The sequence below is a fragment of the Mchenga conophoros genome, linkage group LG1 (genome assembly GCF_057382185.1).
Source record: "Mchenga conophoros isolate Kocher_MC1m ecotype Shallow Benthic linkage group LG1, M_conophoros_male_GT1.1, whole genome shotgun sequence".
Taxonomy (NCBI): domain Eukaryota; kingdom Metazoa; phylum Chordata; class Actinopteri; order Cichliformes; family Cichlidae; genus Mchenga; species Mchenga conophoros.
In genome coordinates this window covers 33,960,525-33,977,481 of record NC_140526.1, presented here as the reverse complement: position 1 = coordinate 33,977,481, position 16,957 = coordinate 33,960,525, and the positions used below count along the sequence as shown (strand labels likewise).

At 41.8% G+C, this 16,957-nt stretch overlaps 1 protein-coding gene across 4 annotated transcripts in view; it reads right to left on the bottom strand.

Annotated features, from left to right (window-relative positions):
* lrp4 (low density lipoprotein receptor-related protein 4) overlaps positions 1-16,957 on the bottom strand; it is a 109,425-nt gene that overhangs the window by 56,869 nt on the left and 35,599 nt on the right. For all 4 annotated transcript variants that reach the window (XM_085275887.1, XM_085275893.1, XM_085275909.1 and 1 more), the window contains exon 2: positions 5,827-5,973. In XM_085275887.1, coding sequence (XP_085132013.1) covers positions 5,827-5,973 — 147 coding nt within the window. The remainder of the gene's footprint in view (positions 1-5,826; positions 5,974-16,957) is intronic.

Genomic DNA, 16,957 nt, shown 5'->3' with positions numbered 1-16,957 from the left:
TTATTCTGAAGTTTGAGAAACTAGCACAGACTTTAATTTACTGATCGCCACTTACAAACCTGTTAAACTTACAGCTGAATAACTGTGGGTAAAATAAAGCAGTACAACTTCAGAGAAAGTATCTCTTTTAATGTGGGCATTTGTACCAGACTGTCACTGCGAAAAAGTACCGAGGATGAAGTCCTCGACTTGATTTACCAGCTGATGTTCCAATTCTATTGCTATTATGCAACCAATTCAGTATGCGACCAGATGTGAAATATAGACACAACCTTTCCATCTGTGAAAAACAGCCAGGAAACAGTCTTTGGAGAACACAATGAGGGACAAGGCTTCTGGGACATGGCTGAGAAGCTGAGAGGCAGGAGCTGTCTAGGTTACTTTAGTGTTTTTTTTTTTTTTTTTAATTCTTCTGGTACCTGACTGGGTTGACTAGTGTACTTTTAATAATAGTTACAAATCCTGTTTAATGACTCCAAGTATCCAGATGCCAGTCAATGCCAGTATCCAAGTGAATGAGTAATACAACTCCCCCACTCAGAGCAGTTATAAAGGGGCAAAATATCCATAGAGGTCAAAACCATCTCCTGTACCAGGCTGTAACTAAGCGTTTTGTTTACTTGTAATGCCCCAACTTACAACCTAATAAAAGGCAAGTGAAGCAGCAAATCTTGCAAACTAACTGGTACAACTTGAGAAGTGTTCTTATAAAAAAGGTGAAATTTATGATAACACACCCTCCCCAGTATGGTCCAGTATAAACAGGCCAAAGTAATGGGAGGTGAAGAGAAGACCCATAGCTGTAAAGTCAATTTCCTTCTCACCTTCATGCAACAGCAGCTCCTAAAGTTACAGCACTGACATTCACAACTCCACATATTTTATCCAACACACATGCACGCACGCATACAACCACAACAAGGATTTTTACATGCTCCTCTTAGTCCCCCCTGTGTTCCCCTCTGCTCTCTCTTTGGTCTCTGTGCAGCTATGAAACTTTATCTGGGGGAACACAAGTGCAAGATACACACACACACACACACACACACACACACACACACACACACACACACACACACACACACACACACACACACACAGACAGCCACAGCTGAACTGCAGTTTCCACATGATCTCCAAATTGTAATTAGATCAGACGTTTACACAGATAGCTTCATAGGCACAGTCCACTAGGCCACTTTGCCTCCACTCCCATCTTCATGAGTTTCTCTCAGACACACACAGACACACAGACACACACACACACACACACACACAGATTCCTCCAGCGTGATTCAGGAGAACTCTGCTTTGTCTGGAAATTGCTGAGAAATTAGTTAAGGTTCAAACAACACAAACTATAATGCAACAATTCTGCAGGGAGGACAATGTATCTTTCTGTGTTTATCTGTGTGGCTACTGTCGTTCTGGATTCTCACGGTCTCACACACACACACACACACACACACACACACACACACACACACACACACACACACACACACACACACACACACACACACACACACACACACACACACCTGCAGATCAAGAACAGTCGAGAAAACCAACTTGGAAAATGTTGTTAAATAACATAAAAATTTCTCTTCTCGGTTTTACGATCCATTTCCCTCAATCCAATCAGTCAAATACAGGGAGTGCAGAATTATTAGGCAAATGAGTATTTTGTCCACATCATCCTCTTCATGCATGTTGTCTTACTCCAAGCTGTATAGGCTCGAAAGCCTACTACCAATTAAGCATATTAGGTGATGTGCATCTCTGTAATGAGAAGGGGTGTGGTCTAATGACATCAACACCCTATATCAGGTGTGCATAATTATTAGGCAACGTCCTTTCCTTTGGCAAAATGGATCAAAAGAAGGACTTGACAGGCTCAGAAAAGTCAAAAATAGTGAGATATCTTGCAGAGGGATGCAGCAGTCTCAAAATTGCAAAGCTTCTGAAGCGTGATCATCAAACAATCAAGCGTTTCATTCAAAATAGTCAACAGGGTCGCAAGAAGCGTGTGGAAAAACCAAGGCGCAAAATAACTGCCCATGAACTGAGAAAAGTCAAGCGTGCAGCTGCCAAGATGCCACTTGCCACCAGTTTGGCCATATTTCAGAGCTGCAACATCACTGGAGTGCCCAAAAGCACAAGGTGTGCAATACTCAGAGACATGGCCAAGGTAAGAAAGGCTGAAAGACGACCACCACTGAACAAGACACACAAGCTGAAACGTCAAGACTGGGCCAAGAAATATCTCAAGACTGGTTTTTCCAAGGTTTTATGGACTGATGAAATGAGAGTGAGTCTTGATGGGCCCGTGGCTGGATTGGTAAAGGGCAAAGAGCTCCAGTCCGACTCAGACGCCAGCAAGGTGGAGGTGGAGTATTGGTTTGGGCTGGTATCATCAAAGATGAGCTTGTGGGGCCTTTTCGGGTTGAGGATGGAGTCAAGCTCAACTCCCAGTCCTACTGCCAGTTTCTGGAAGACACCTTCTTCAAGCAGTGGTACAGGAAGAAGTCTGCATCCTTCAAGAAAAACATGATTTTCATGCAGGACAATGCTCCATCACACGCGTCCAAGTACTCCACAGCGTGGCTGGCAAGAAAGGGTATAAAAGAAGAAAAACTAATGACATGGCCACCTTGTTCACCTGATCTGAACCCCATTGAGAGCCTGTGGTCCATCATCAAATGTGAGATTTACAAGGAGGGAAAACAGTACACCTCTCTGAACAGTGTCTGGGAGGCCGTGGTTGCTGCTGCACGCAATGTTGATGGTGAACAGATCAAAACACTGACAGAATCCATGGATGGCAGGCTTTTGAGTGTCCTTGCAAAGAAAGGTGGCTATATTGGTCGCTGATTTGTTTTTGTTTTGTTTTTGAATGTCAGAAATGTATATTTGTGAATGTGGAGATGTTATATTGGTTTCACTGGTAAAAATAAATAATTGAAATGGGTATATATTTGTTTTTTGTTAAGTTGCCTAATAATTATGCACAGTAATAGTCACCTGCACACACAGATATCCCCCTAAAATAGCTAAAACTAAAAACAAACTAAAAACTTCTTCCAAAAACATTCAGCTTTGATATTAATGAGTTTTTTGGGTTCATTGAGAACATGGTTGTTGTTCAATAATAAAATTATTCCTCAAAAATACAGCTTGCCTAATAATTCTGCACTCCCTGTAGAGGCAGCGTTACATGCCACATGAACACAAATACACGTGCAAACACTTGCTTCTAAGTGGCCTGCACTGTGGGGTTTTCAGCCACACAAAAATATGTTATTACATTTCAAAAAGTCGTTGAAATCTTACTTACTTGAGAAAATGCATAATTTAGTTAGCAGAACAATAATCTCAGAACTGGAAGACACTCTAAGACAAATATGCTCTTTATCTGAGGGAGTGAGTGTAAGCGCCTGTCTTTGATGAATGTACTCTCGTCTGATATTTGGAATACAGATCAGATTTCAATAAAGATGAAACAATAAATTTAATGTCAGAATTTGGGAGTTGTGATCGCTTAAAGCTGTACGACTTGCGGTGCTAGTGGAGACGCAGCCAATCAGGACGCATTCTTGTTAACACAACTCATCAACTATGTGTTATTTCAAAGTGTTCATTTAAGTAGGCAACTTTCCATGGATGTATGCGTTTCTTCCAGTTATCAAGCAGTTTGGACCAGTCGTACCGGCTTCAGCTGCTAGAGAAACTGAAGCAGGCTGAGCAGAGGTGCTAAATAAACTACAAATAAACCTAAACTGACAAGGGAGGAACCTACACAAAGAAGGAGGAAATAGTATTATTGTAGGGTCTTTACCTTGCAATGTTGCGAATCTTGCAAAAGTGTGTTGTTGCTATAGAAATAAATTAGTGGCTATCCCAGCTGACATAGGTAGGCGTGGTACACCCTGGACAGGTCACTAATCTGTTGCAGTGCTAACACAACATGACTTAAGTAAAAGTCTAATAATTGTTAAGACTTGTTGCAGTGCCAAGGAGAAAATAGATTCTAAATATTATAAAGTATTCAGTGTTTCTAAACTATAAATACAGGCATATATCAAGGGAAAAAAGTGATACTTTGTTTCATGATTTGTAGTCTTCGCTGTTGGAAAACTGAACTGCATTAAGTTGATATGTGATGTGATCATTGATCTAGTGGATGCAGTAGCAAGAAGAAGCGGTGCGTTTGCTTGACAGTATCTACGGTTTTTAATGGCTGACTACTACAACAATACAAAATCTATGTGATATGAGAATTGCGATTATGATATTGACTGGACAGAATCCAAGAGAACCAGCGTGGAACTACAGAGCGGTGGAGCAGAGGATCGATCAGACAGTACTAATGGATTAGAAAGGTCCAGCTAGATGCTCTGATATCTGTCAGCTGCTTCCATGCGTCTCCTTAAATAAGTAACAAGATGCAGATCAATACACGGCAATCTGACACACTGAATATTCAACTGGCCAGAGATCAATAACGCCTCTCCCAACCTCTAACTAGCTTAATATGACAGAGGAAGACTGATGGAGAAAGCATATCAGCACATACACAAACACAACCACGCAGCTCTAAAGGAGGTTGGGGAAGTCTCAAATAAAAGGGCAGCTTGCTTTTTTCCGCTGTGAGCAGGCGAGGAGAAAGAAAAAGAGAAGACTCACATTGACATTTCACACCAATACACCGGTGTTTAAAAAAAGAAAAAAATGCTGTGGAGATCTCCTCCACTTGACAAACTGACATGCTCTACAAGAGAATACTCCTGTCTGCCTCAGCTGCCAAGACTTCCCCTCCAGCCAAACTTCATCTGTTGCCAAAAGTCACTCAAGCATTTTTCTGCACGGGGCATACACCAAGCAGAGCGTCTGGCTCACAAGTACTACCCCACCTGACCAGTGACCCATTCACCGTTTCACCGGGTGATGATGGGATCCATATGGGTTCAATTACAGATTTTTTTTTACTTTTTATGGAGGGAAAAAAAGCCTCTGCCTGAGAACATTTCTACATTTATAGAAAAATTCAGAAGTCATCCAGTTATGTGAAATTAGTGCCAGAGACCTGCCAAGAACAACCAGAGTCTTGGTTAAGTGATGGGATTTTAATGCCTTGCTCATGGGGCTCATGTATAATATTCAGTCGGGAATAGCTGATTTACTCTTTAGAACCGCATCTGGCACTCTGGTTGATGTAACAGCTTAGAAAATTGATCTAGATTTAAATTAAACCTTTAAAAGGGAAATTACATTACAACAAATTACGTAAATACAAGTTCATTACAATGGAAAAAAGAAATGTTTTAAGAAAAGTATCAAAAATGTTCAAGTGCTCAAAGTATTGAGAATGTCTTTTTATTTCAATTAATTTAATAATCAGGTAAAAATCTTCTTCAGATGCTTGTTAAGATTTCAGAAGTTTGGCTACCTAAGGAAAGCATTTGAGGAAAAAACATTTTATGGTAAGTATAAAAAAAATAACGCTTAACTTAAAAACCGACAGATTGTATAAAATATATTTGGCAAATTTACAGTGTCTTTGAAATGAAAAACTCAGAGGGACACACTTGGATTACTGTCACAGGCGACTTACTAAACATGCAGTGCTTTGACTTCAATGCCTCCTCATCAACAACCACGTGCCCATCAATGAGGTGAGTTTAACACGGTCATTGAGTCTTTATGCGATTTTATTTATCTGTTTCTTTTTCCTCCTCATGGTAGATGAATAAGCAGAGAGAGAAAAGAGAAACTGAGGATGATACCAACAGCAAAAAAAAAATAAAGTGAGAAACAAAGACTCACTGCATCCATCCTCGTCACTGTGGTCCCCGCAATCGTTGTCTCCGTCACACTGCCACTGGGCTGGGATGCAGGTACACTCCCCGAATGCACTGACCGCACACGTAAAGTGGTTCCTCCCACATGAGCACTCAGTGCTGCCCTGAACTCCTGCACACACACACACACACACACACACACACACACACACACACACACACGAAGAGAAGATTAGAGTTTATCGCACATGCTCAGGTTAACTCAGGCACTGGAATTCATATTACCACAAAATGATTCTGCCAGATATACATAATAACTGTAAAGTATTGAGACAGGGACTTTTATCCCTGCCCGTGACCTCCTGCTTTGTTTCTCGCTTTAATCTTGACACTCCTCAGCTGCTCCCTGCTTAGTATGTTGGATAAAAGCCTGAGAATGCCACAGTTTTTTGTTATAAACAAAAACACAGTTTCTTTCACTTTAATGTAATTTTCTGTTTCATAACTCTCAACAGTAAACTTTAACAGTAAACACAGTAAACTAGGACTCTGAATAGATTCAGTATAACCTTGCTTCTGAATTTTATGCTCTGATATCTGTCATATCTATTTTACAGAGTGATCGAAAGACTGTGCTGCTCATGTAAAAAGACGCTCCTTAGCTGCAGAAATAACAGAAGCACATCAGTGCCTTGGTATACACATACAGCACTGCAATGGTTAGTCACTCAGTTATTCAACACATACTGAATATATTTGTTGTTTTTAGTGTTTTAATATCCTTGATTTGGAAAAGGTTTCACGTGCAAATCTTTAGTCCTCCCTCTCACAAACCACTTTGATATAGAATAAAGTAAAATAAGCTAAAAGGGTCGTGTTATATCAAGTCAGCGAGGCCAAGCATCTCGAAGATTTTCAGCTCCCAAAATGACAGAGTAATTAAACTTTTCAAGGATGTGTGATTGTGCATTTGAAAAGCTGAGACCATCTCCTCTCAACACATATGCCTTACTGAAATATCTAAGCTATGTGGTGATGCAGAGGCCACGTGTTGCTTTCAGCTGAACTGGGCTTAATATGCGGGAGAGAGTCTTGGGGAGTAAAGTCTACTGTTAAGTTTAAAGTGAGCTAAACAACAACAAAACAAGCTACGATACACAGAAAGTCTGACTCATTTCAGCTCCTGAGAGCGATGATGTTTAGAACATCTGTATGTGTACACATGTCCTGTGGTGTTTCCAACTGAAATCCTCTGTGATAAGTAGGATGGGTGTCTTTTAAAAGCATCAACAAGTGACTGAGTAAATTTTCCCCCTGAAGTTTCTTCCTCAAAAAACAAAACAAAACCCCTGACAGTGAAATATGCATTGTTGTTGGACTGTACTGACACTAATGATTAACAAAGTGATTGATGAGTTCTGTGTGCTAAAAACTGATAATTTAGTCAATTTACTCATCTGACAGAGAAATCACTAAAATGTGACTAAAGACTGAAGTTTATTATGTTTAGGTTTTTCTTTTTAGGTCGACTATCAGTGAAATGAGCATGTTCTGAACTATTGAATCCCCATTCAGTGGACTGAGACAGCCTTCCAGTGTTTATGACCAATCTCTTGTAACAAGCTCAACTTTTATTGTTACAAAACATATGCTGTAAAAAGAGTAATAAATAAATATGCAAATAACATACGAGAAATGTAAATGTGAAATTTACATTTCTATTCAGAACACAATTGAACACTGAACTGTAATACCAAGCTAATATGTAGCATTACAGTATATACCGTGGCTTTTCTCTCAAGTCAGAGTTGAGTCTCCATCTTCAGTGCACCCAATTATACATTCCCTCAAATATCCCTGCGTAAATAAACACAAAACATCTAAAAGAGCAGGGGACAACATTATAGCAAACCAAGCAGGCGGTTGCTTCAATTGTGGAAACTTGCACACTGCCGAGTGCAAAAAACTTTTGCATATTTTTTGCAAAAAGGTGCAAAAGTTATACTTCAAATAATTTACTCATCAATATTTTTTTTCAGTTACATGGCATTTAGCTAGCTTACATTTAGTTAGCAATTTGCCAGTGTGACCGCTACAGCAATTTATCACAGCAGCCAGTTTATTTTTAGGGTGGTTACTGCAATGTTGAATACACCAGTGGTCCCACACACGAGTCAAAGAGAATGTCAAAGCTTGTATCTTGTGGCGGTCCAAGAAGGAAAAAGAATTATATTTACGGTACACTGAATGTAGACATGCTGATTCAGAACATTGTTAAGCACGGGAATAGGCGGTTTTATTAATATAGGCATACAGCAATTAAAATATTAAATAGTAATAACATTTTTATGAAAAAATAACATGGAAATACTAAAATAAAAATACAGTAGTAAGCAGATGACGGTATTATACTGTAAAGCTCAGAATCTACAAGTAAACTACAAAATAACCAATAAAATCTACACTGAACTTAAAAAAAGCAAAGAAAATTTTGATCTATAAAACATCTTCAATTTATCTCTGTTGCAACACGGTTGATTAGATGGATCGAATATAAATATCAGTTACTATCCTTTTATGTCATACACTGGGCATCTGTATACCAATAAACACTGGGTCTGATTTACTACCACAAAAAAGGAAAAGAAGGAAGAAAAAAAAGACACCACATCTTCAGACACATCACAGCAAACCATAACCAGGGGAGGAAATAAATAAAGGTTTCCCGTTTTGCTCTCACTTTGAAGCCCATTAATGGCCATCTGTGCGTGTGTGTGTGTGTGTGTGTGTGTGTGTGTGTGTGTGTGTGTGTGTGTGTGTGCGCGTGTGTGCGTATGTACACGTCTGTTTTGCTGAAGCTGGCCTGCCGCAACAAACCCAAAGTTTCTTGGAGCACGCATACGAATGTGTGTGCGTATGTGTGTGTGTGGTTCCTGGCCTCCTCACAAAGGCATCAGTCAACCCAGGAGGGCCTGGCAGAGAGAGCTCAGTAACCTTCAGATCCCTCCCACAGCACTAAATTAATGGCCTCTTTCTTTTCATTTCCCTCTCTCCCTTTCTTTCGCCTCATTCTTGTCTTTCCATCATCTCCTCTTCACACTTTCCCCTCAGATACCTCCATTATTCCCCCCTCTTCCTTACCCTCTGCTAGACAACTCTTCATTTACATCCTGTTACATTTGTTTTCATTTTCATGAATGCTCTATAATTCCTACAGTCCTCAGACCCTAGGAGTGGGACATTTACTCTCAGAAAAAAACAAAATGGGGCTATCAAAGACAGACTACCTGTCTGCTGGACAGACTGGGGTCTGAAACTCCCCGTGTTAAACTTTTCAGGTTGACACGGATCACTTATATTGGCTTTGTAGCGTTAAGCTTATGCGTATTTTACTCAGATGTGAGTGTGGGCTTGTACTGAGCTAAATTAAAGTGTGTGAGCTGGAGCAGAAGTCTTGTCAACATGAAACCACATCACAGGCCGCACATTTGTCAAACATACTTTGAAAAGCATAGGTCACTGGCTTCAACCGCAGCCAAAGAAACTTATTGACTATAGCAGGAAGCAATCAACCACACTGTCTTACACAGTCTCACATATTTCCAACCGTTTAGATCAGGGGTGGGCAATCTCAGTCCATGAGGGCCAGTGTCCCTGCAGGTTTTAGATCTCACCTTGGGTCAACACACCTGAATCACATGATTAGTTCGTTACCAGGCCTCTGGAGAACTTCAGGACATGTTGAGGAGCTAATTTAGCCATTTAAATCAGCTGTGTTGGTTCGAGGACACATCTAAAACCTGCAGGGACACCGGCCCTCGTGGACTGAGATTGCCCACCCCTGGCTTAGATGGTGTGGCAGTCTAGAAAATGTTCAGATACAGACACAGTAACATCATCAATATTTCAGTGTCAGACTGGACAAAAACTGCCTGTAGACTGAAAGAGTTCTGGTGAAGGAAAGACTGTATCACATGTTCCTGTAATATAAGAGCCGTTGTTTTACAATGTTGCCAACACTATGTCACAAACAAAAAGTCACACTGCTGAGGTGTAGCAAATGTGCTTTATGGTACTAATACCCTTGACACACAAAGCTATCAAACCAGAAAATCAAGTCATCTAATGTTCATCCTGTGAACTGATGTGAACATGGAGCAAAATGGAAAAAATAAAATCTTAAGGGTTAAATGCCAGTAAATACAGCAAACGTTCGTGTAACCCCGTCAGTGAAAGTAATCACAACTTTAAAACCAAAAATGTATGAAGCGAAGAAGATGCCGATGTTCCTCGATGAGGCTTATGATGACGGGTAAATGCTCGGTCAGAGGGCATACAAAAAGACATTTATACCGTCTATAATGAGAGGGTGAACCTAGCAGGAAAATAAAGAGGGAATCATCACCCCTAGATTGTTATGTAAGGCTGCAGACAAAAAAAAAGTAACAAAACAAACACAAACACTATGCAGCAGCCAGGCCTAGCAGGCCGGTGCTTTCAAGAGCGCCAGCATGACAAGCCTCTGATGAATCACACAGATAGCAGATCACAAGCTGGGCTGTTTTCTAAAGACAGAGGATCACTTTGAGTTGTAAGCACAAGTTTAGCAACAATACATCATCTGAATAAAGGCTGAGGAGCACGTACAGTATAATCACCTGAAATGTGAGTTTGGAAAACTGATAGCAACAAGTTTCAGACACAGAAAGCTCCAAAACCAGTATCAACTTTTTTTAAGGGAAATTCCTTGATATTATCAAACTTGTAGACTTTCAAAAGGTTTCCAACAAAGAGAATCTGGATTGTGACTGTGATTGTGTGGGTGATTGTGAGTGTGTGTGTGTGTGTGTAGCAGAAGCTTTGCTTTGTTTAGTGTTACTCAAGGATAGATGTTGGTCTAAATGTACATGTAGATATTTTTAAGCTATATCCCGCTCTGTGGATTGGTTTGACAGTCATTTTTGAGCAGAGACACAGATAATTAATCTCTCCCATCACCTGCTGCTGGTAGAGCCCAGTGTGTGAGTTGTGACTCAGGAAAGAAAAAAAAAAAAAAAAAGACCGCAGGCAGAGAAAAAGAAACCAAAGACCACCAAAGATCCTCCACTGCCGGTCACTATGGCCTTACACTGTCTAAACAGGCCTGGTATGGAACAAGACAGGTGGTCCCCAAAAAGGTAAACACAGACAAAATCCCACAAACCAACGTGGATGCCATGTTTAAACCCAGACCCACCTACAGCAAGGACCGAGCCGGAAGCTGGGGTGGCGCGAGAGCCTCAGATCTAACCAGGTGGTATATTCAAGCTATGTTTCACCATTTTACAATTTGCTGTTGTTAAATAGCTCAATGACGAGTGTGAAGTGTTGAAGAGAGAGCAGTTGGGCCAAAACACACAATGGTAACTCTGGCCTGGAGAGCGGGTGGCCACATGCTTTGAACAATGTCAAAAGGCTGCCAGTTAATTAGGCGTGGACCTCCCTGGAGTCTACCTGGAGGGTCGGCGCGGTATCTTTTTTGCAGTGCGCGAGTGCGTGGCTGTAAAAAAGTGATAAGCAGGAAATTGGGTTTGGGCAGAGGGATGGGGGTTGGTGGGGGTGAATCATCTGATGCAGAGTATAGGAGGGGAGCGCACAAGGAAGGAGTCCGGCCTTTTGTGTGCGTCTTCTGTTCTTCCTGCCACCCTTCGGCTGCTGGTGCCGCGCTGTAAAAGCACAGCTTAAGAGAGAAACAGCTGCGACTCAGCGTGTCAGCAACTGTTCAGCCCGAACCATCCAAAACCGGCCACATTCATGCAGCACTGCGCAGCGCTGCATACTGAGAATGGACACAACTGGCGTCCCGGCTTGCTGTCGGCCAACAGCGTCCAGCATTCGTCACTCCTCGCCGCGTGAGACTGCGGACAGAATGAGACGCCTGACTGCTTGCATATACGGAAAAGCTGTTCACCTGCAGTGGTTCTCATTCATGACTGACAGAGAACAAGAGAGCTGCAATGCTGTTTTGGCTTCCTGAGGGAGACAAACTTCATTATCAGTATATTCGGATTTTCCTAGGCCTAAATGACCCATCCTTAGTACACAGTAATATTTCTGCAGTAAGTAATCTTTTTTTCTAGCATATACAAGCTTATCCGAGTTTTAATTTCATCCCATTTCAATCCCATCTTCTATTTAAATTGGCTTTATATCCCAATACAAAAGTGTCTGAAAGAACATAAATCAAATTTACACGCTCTACAGATTCAACCAGATGGTTATTACCTTTAAAAGAAAAAAAATCTGAATGTCTATAATTTGATAATCTGTGAACAAGACAAGATCAGAGCAGAAAAGTACCGTAGTTTTCGGGTCATAAGCCGCTACTTTTCCCCCACACTGTGAACACTGTGGCTTATACTGATGTGCGGCTAATGCATTTTTTTCCCATGCGGCCAAAAACATTTTGCCTGGTAACAGTAGAGCAATAAAATTGATAAGTAGTATATATACGGTATATATTTTTACCGGTTGTTAAGAGACGTAATGTTGTTTGTGCACTGTTGCGTAAAAAAACATAAGCAACGTAATTTGTGTGTTAAGTATACGTATGTATCAGTAAAGGTAGCCGTGTTACAGGCGCTGTTCGAGGAAAAAAAGCATTTTTTGTATGTTACCATAACGTTTATGTTACCTTACGGATTAAATTAAATGTTAAAAATCCTCACGTGTAATATTTCTGTGTAAATATCTCATATTACGAGTGAAACGCATACGGCTTAAAATCCGGTGCGGCCTGTACAAGTACAAAATTGATTTTCTTTCTAAAATTAGAGCATGCGGCTTTTAATCAGGTACGCTCTGCAGTCCGGGAATTACGGTAATATTTGCTGCTAGAAAGCGTTGTTTCTTTTCCCACCTTTCTGCAAAAGGAAAGCTTCTTCAGTACAACAGATTGGTCGAGCTGTTACAGGGTGTCACGCAGGCAATCAATTCAGCTTCTTCCTGCCCATGTGATGATAGTAAATCAGATAACAGCTGCACTTTCAGCTCCGCTTTGGTCTCATCCACTTTTCTGGCTATCTGGTAACTTTCCGCCGTCTGGTCTGGGACAGGTGGCTCATACTTTTTGTTTTCTGCGGCCGCTGCTGAAAACACGGCCGATGACAGTGGTGAAACTGAACCGCACATTAAATGGCCCGTAAAACCAAAACAATACACTTAAAAAGTTCAAAATGGTCCATAAAGACTTGATGATCATTCTCAGAGGATTTATTACCTTTCAGTTTTTAGACTCATAGAAAGAAATCGATTAGTGGTGCATTTATGAATATAAACTGCGTACCTCAGGCTATGAGCCTTTTCTCGTGATCTGGATCTCTCTCTTTCACGGCATATGGAAGCTGTAAAGCTGCTACCAACACTCAAAGAACACATTCACTGAATTCTCTGTGGTCACCATGGCTCCGGGTTATGCTGACCTGGCTTCATGATGCCGAACAGCTCATCATCCCTGCCAGTACCTCTCCTTAACATCGGCTCATCTCCACCTACTAATTTGCCGACTGTAGGTCAGACCGCCCTGATGTGGCAAGCCGTAACCACAGCAACACATGTTGAACCGTGCTGGGGAAAGGAAAAAACAAGTGTGGGGAACAACATGTTTGAGAAGTCATATATATGCAAAGCTTTATAAGCTTAAAATGCTGTCAACATCCAGTTTGTGCACTCGAGTATGTAAACAAAGTAGCAGACAAACAAGCTTAGAGCTGACGTCAAATCTTTCTGGACAGCTCCGTCATCACCAGCTCATCCTCCTGGTTTGCTCAGTAACACGCGCACACACACACACACACACACACACACACACACACACACACACACACACACACACACACACACGCGCACAGAGACAGGCAGGACTGTCTGAAAACGAGGCAGTTGGTCCAGCAGCGGGGTTCTTTTCGCGCCTGCTCATCTCAGACTTTCATTAATAACACCAGTCTTATCACACTGCAGCTCTCAGTCACTTTTTTATAACATAACTCAGCAAGAGGGTGTGTGTGTGTGTGTGTGTGTGTGTGTGTGTGTGTACACTTAGCCAATCATTGCCTAATAACTACATGTCACCTAAAAGCATGTGGGTGGATACTGTCCTTCATTCCCATAAAATGAACCAATTCAACTTAATGACACACACAGTGAACATTACCCTGTTGCCGGTGAAGTTTTATAAATTAAAGGCTATAGAGGGAAGCTGTGTACAGTACATTCACCCACAAACACACACACACAGACAGTGTCATGCAAGGCCAGTCGGCAGTCTCCCTCTGAAGTCACTTCAAAGATAACTCTCTTGGCCAGGGATGAGTGGACGGCCGCTGAACAGGCATGTGAGTGGACATGAGGTGGGGGAGGATACATGTAAGTTTGTTTTCTTCACTGAAAAAGAGAAAAGGAGATTTCCTTTTACAGGGAGTGTGCGCAGTACTATACATTTCATTTTCTGAGGCTGAAACCGTACTGTGAGGACTCCGGCTGCTCGGCACTGCACTTATGTGGTTTGGGGTCCCAATAACTGTGTGCATGCGTTCATATATCATGCGTTATGTACAGGATTTGAATGACATAAGGATTCAGTGCAGTAATCAAAGCAAAAACACTTGAAAAATCCATCAGGACAACCTCCATTTCCTCCATTTCCTTCACTACAAAGATGTTTTTGAGGCTTGATGGGAAACCGGATGAGAGTTTCTCCACAAGGGTGACACACGTGTGCTGAAAGGAGTTGACGGTGATAATGAAGCCGTTGCACAGAATGGTGGAAACACAGGCAAGGCAGAAGAAGAGCTGCAGGTCTGACAGTTGTAGGCCTGTGTGGGAGGACTCCTGTGGTGTTTTTATGAAGAGTGGGTGAGAAAGCAACAGTGTTGTGTGTGGAGTCATAGAGGAGGGCAAAGACACAGAGAGTGAAAATCTGGTTGGCTTGTTTAAAAGCAGCAGTGTGAACAATTCCGCTGAGATGAAAAGGTTGCACAAAAGAAAGGGCACTTGCAGTGCTTTCAAATAATTGAAATCATATAAAAAGATGCTCCTGTGGAAATAACAATCAATAATTGCTGCCTGTCTCTCATTGGATGCCATCTCCACCAGCAGCTAGCGACAATAGTTTTGTTCTCCTCTGCAGCCGGGGTCAGCTCTGAGGAACCCCTCGTGAAGTCGTTCAGCAGTTGCAATCCAAGCTGGTGCAGGTGGAGCACATCAAGTCAGAGGATGAGAGAAACTACAGAGAAGGGCCAAGGCTAGCTACATAGGAGCAACTGAACCTTCAAAATAAAAGCAAGAGGCAGTATCCACTAGTAGACCAATCATGCAGGTTTTCATTCTCAGAAAATGGAGGGGGGGGGGGGGTTAATGAGAGGTTAAATATACCTGGAAAAGTATAATCAATAATTTTCTGGCACTAAATGACAGGTTTGAAGAAAAGGTTCAGCAGTTTCTCACGTCTACAGATTAAAGAGCATCGCTGCAGTTAGAGTGAGAGCATAAAATCGTGTCGTGGCTTTAGCACCGATAGGACTGTTTGAATGTGCGTGCGTCTGTGCATGTGTGCATGCATGTGTCAAGTCCGACAGTGTAAACACAGCAGAGCTCTGAGCTCTGTCTCTGGCTGTGAACGCTGCACTTGCTGGGTAATGTGCTGAGCTAGCACTTGGTGTCCAAGCCTGCTCTAATCCACAGATTGACTCTTTGGCCAACTGACATGCCCCCCTCTTCCCATTGTCACACACACACACACACACACACACACACACACACACACAATTCAAATCATACTCATTCCAAACACCAAAATCCCCCAACAGGGGCCTCTGCCAGTGATTCACAGGTCACAGCATCAAATGAGCCCCCCTTTCCTTCCCGAGAAGAGTTCCATTTGCTAGCCGGGGTTCAATTTTTAATAGCCATTCCAGTATATATGTGGTTTTCCACTAATCATTATATGTAGAGGTCCTCCCTACAGGCCTCTGAGTTGGCATTATTACCAGTGTTCATTAGTCAATTCAACAGTTAATCAACTGAAATATTTTAATGATCATGGCTCCTGAGTACCCACAGCATTTTAAACTGGTAGCCTTCAAGCCATTGGCTGGCTAAAGAACTAGGGTTTGATGGTTAAGAAAATAGTAACCCTTCTTCAGTACCAGTTTCACAGCTCTCCTGACAAAGTTCAAAGATTGGACTCTGGCAGCATGAGGAATTTTTCAGTACTATATTACATCTGTCAGGTGAAAAACAGTACACCAAGTTGTGAAACTCGCTAAATATTTGCGGAATGGCAACTGAAGCCAAGACGAGATAAGACAGGACGTCAGGGCCAAAATCTGGCCCTGAGGGGAACAGAATGACATCCGGCCAGTGCTGTGTTCATGGTGCATACATTACTACTCAAAACAAAATTTAACAGAATAACATATCTATACCAAAGTATGCAAATCTGAAAAAACAAACAAAAAAAAATAAATACCCTGAAGCTAAACCAAGTGATCCACTTTCCATGTTTCCAGCCAATAGAAGCGGCAGACCCTACTTAGCTCAAATCAAAATAGCTGAACCCACCGTTGTAGGTAATCCAGAGTATAGGCAGAATATACTCAGATATGCGGACGACGTAAAATGGCTGTCTAAAGTCTGAAAACTCTCAGCAGAAGTTTTACATATTTTTATTTCTGCTTGTATGCAACGAGATCACATCCAATCCAGTGGAGTCAGTTTCTTTGCGCTACACGAGTTGCCTGGAGAAAAACACCTGATCTTCACCCTTCTGTGCAACACCCCCAATTCATCAAACTGTACACGCAGATCATATTTTACCCATGCCCCATTTAATTCTGCCGCTGCACACATCAGAGCACCTGAATAAATTACACATGTAGCCAGTGCCAGCTAATTTTGTCATCTGTACAAACATTCATTTGAGATGTGTAAGGCACCAAACAAGCACAGCACTCTCTCGAACAGACTTCAAGGCAGTGCCTCATGCCAGATCAGTATTAGCAGCTCAGTTCTGTCCATGTCTGTGAATGTGAACTCACACTGAAGGGATAAGTGTAATAAGAGGAGATTATTCCATGTGGGCAAGCTGTAACTCACTTTATGGGCTTTGACTGGATGAG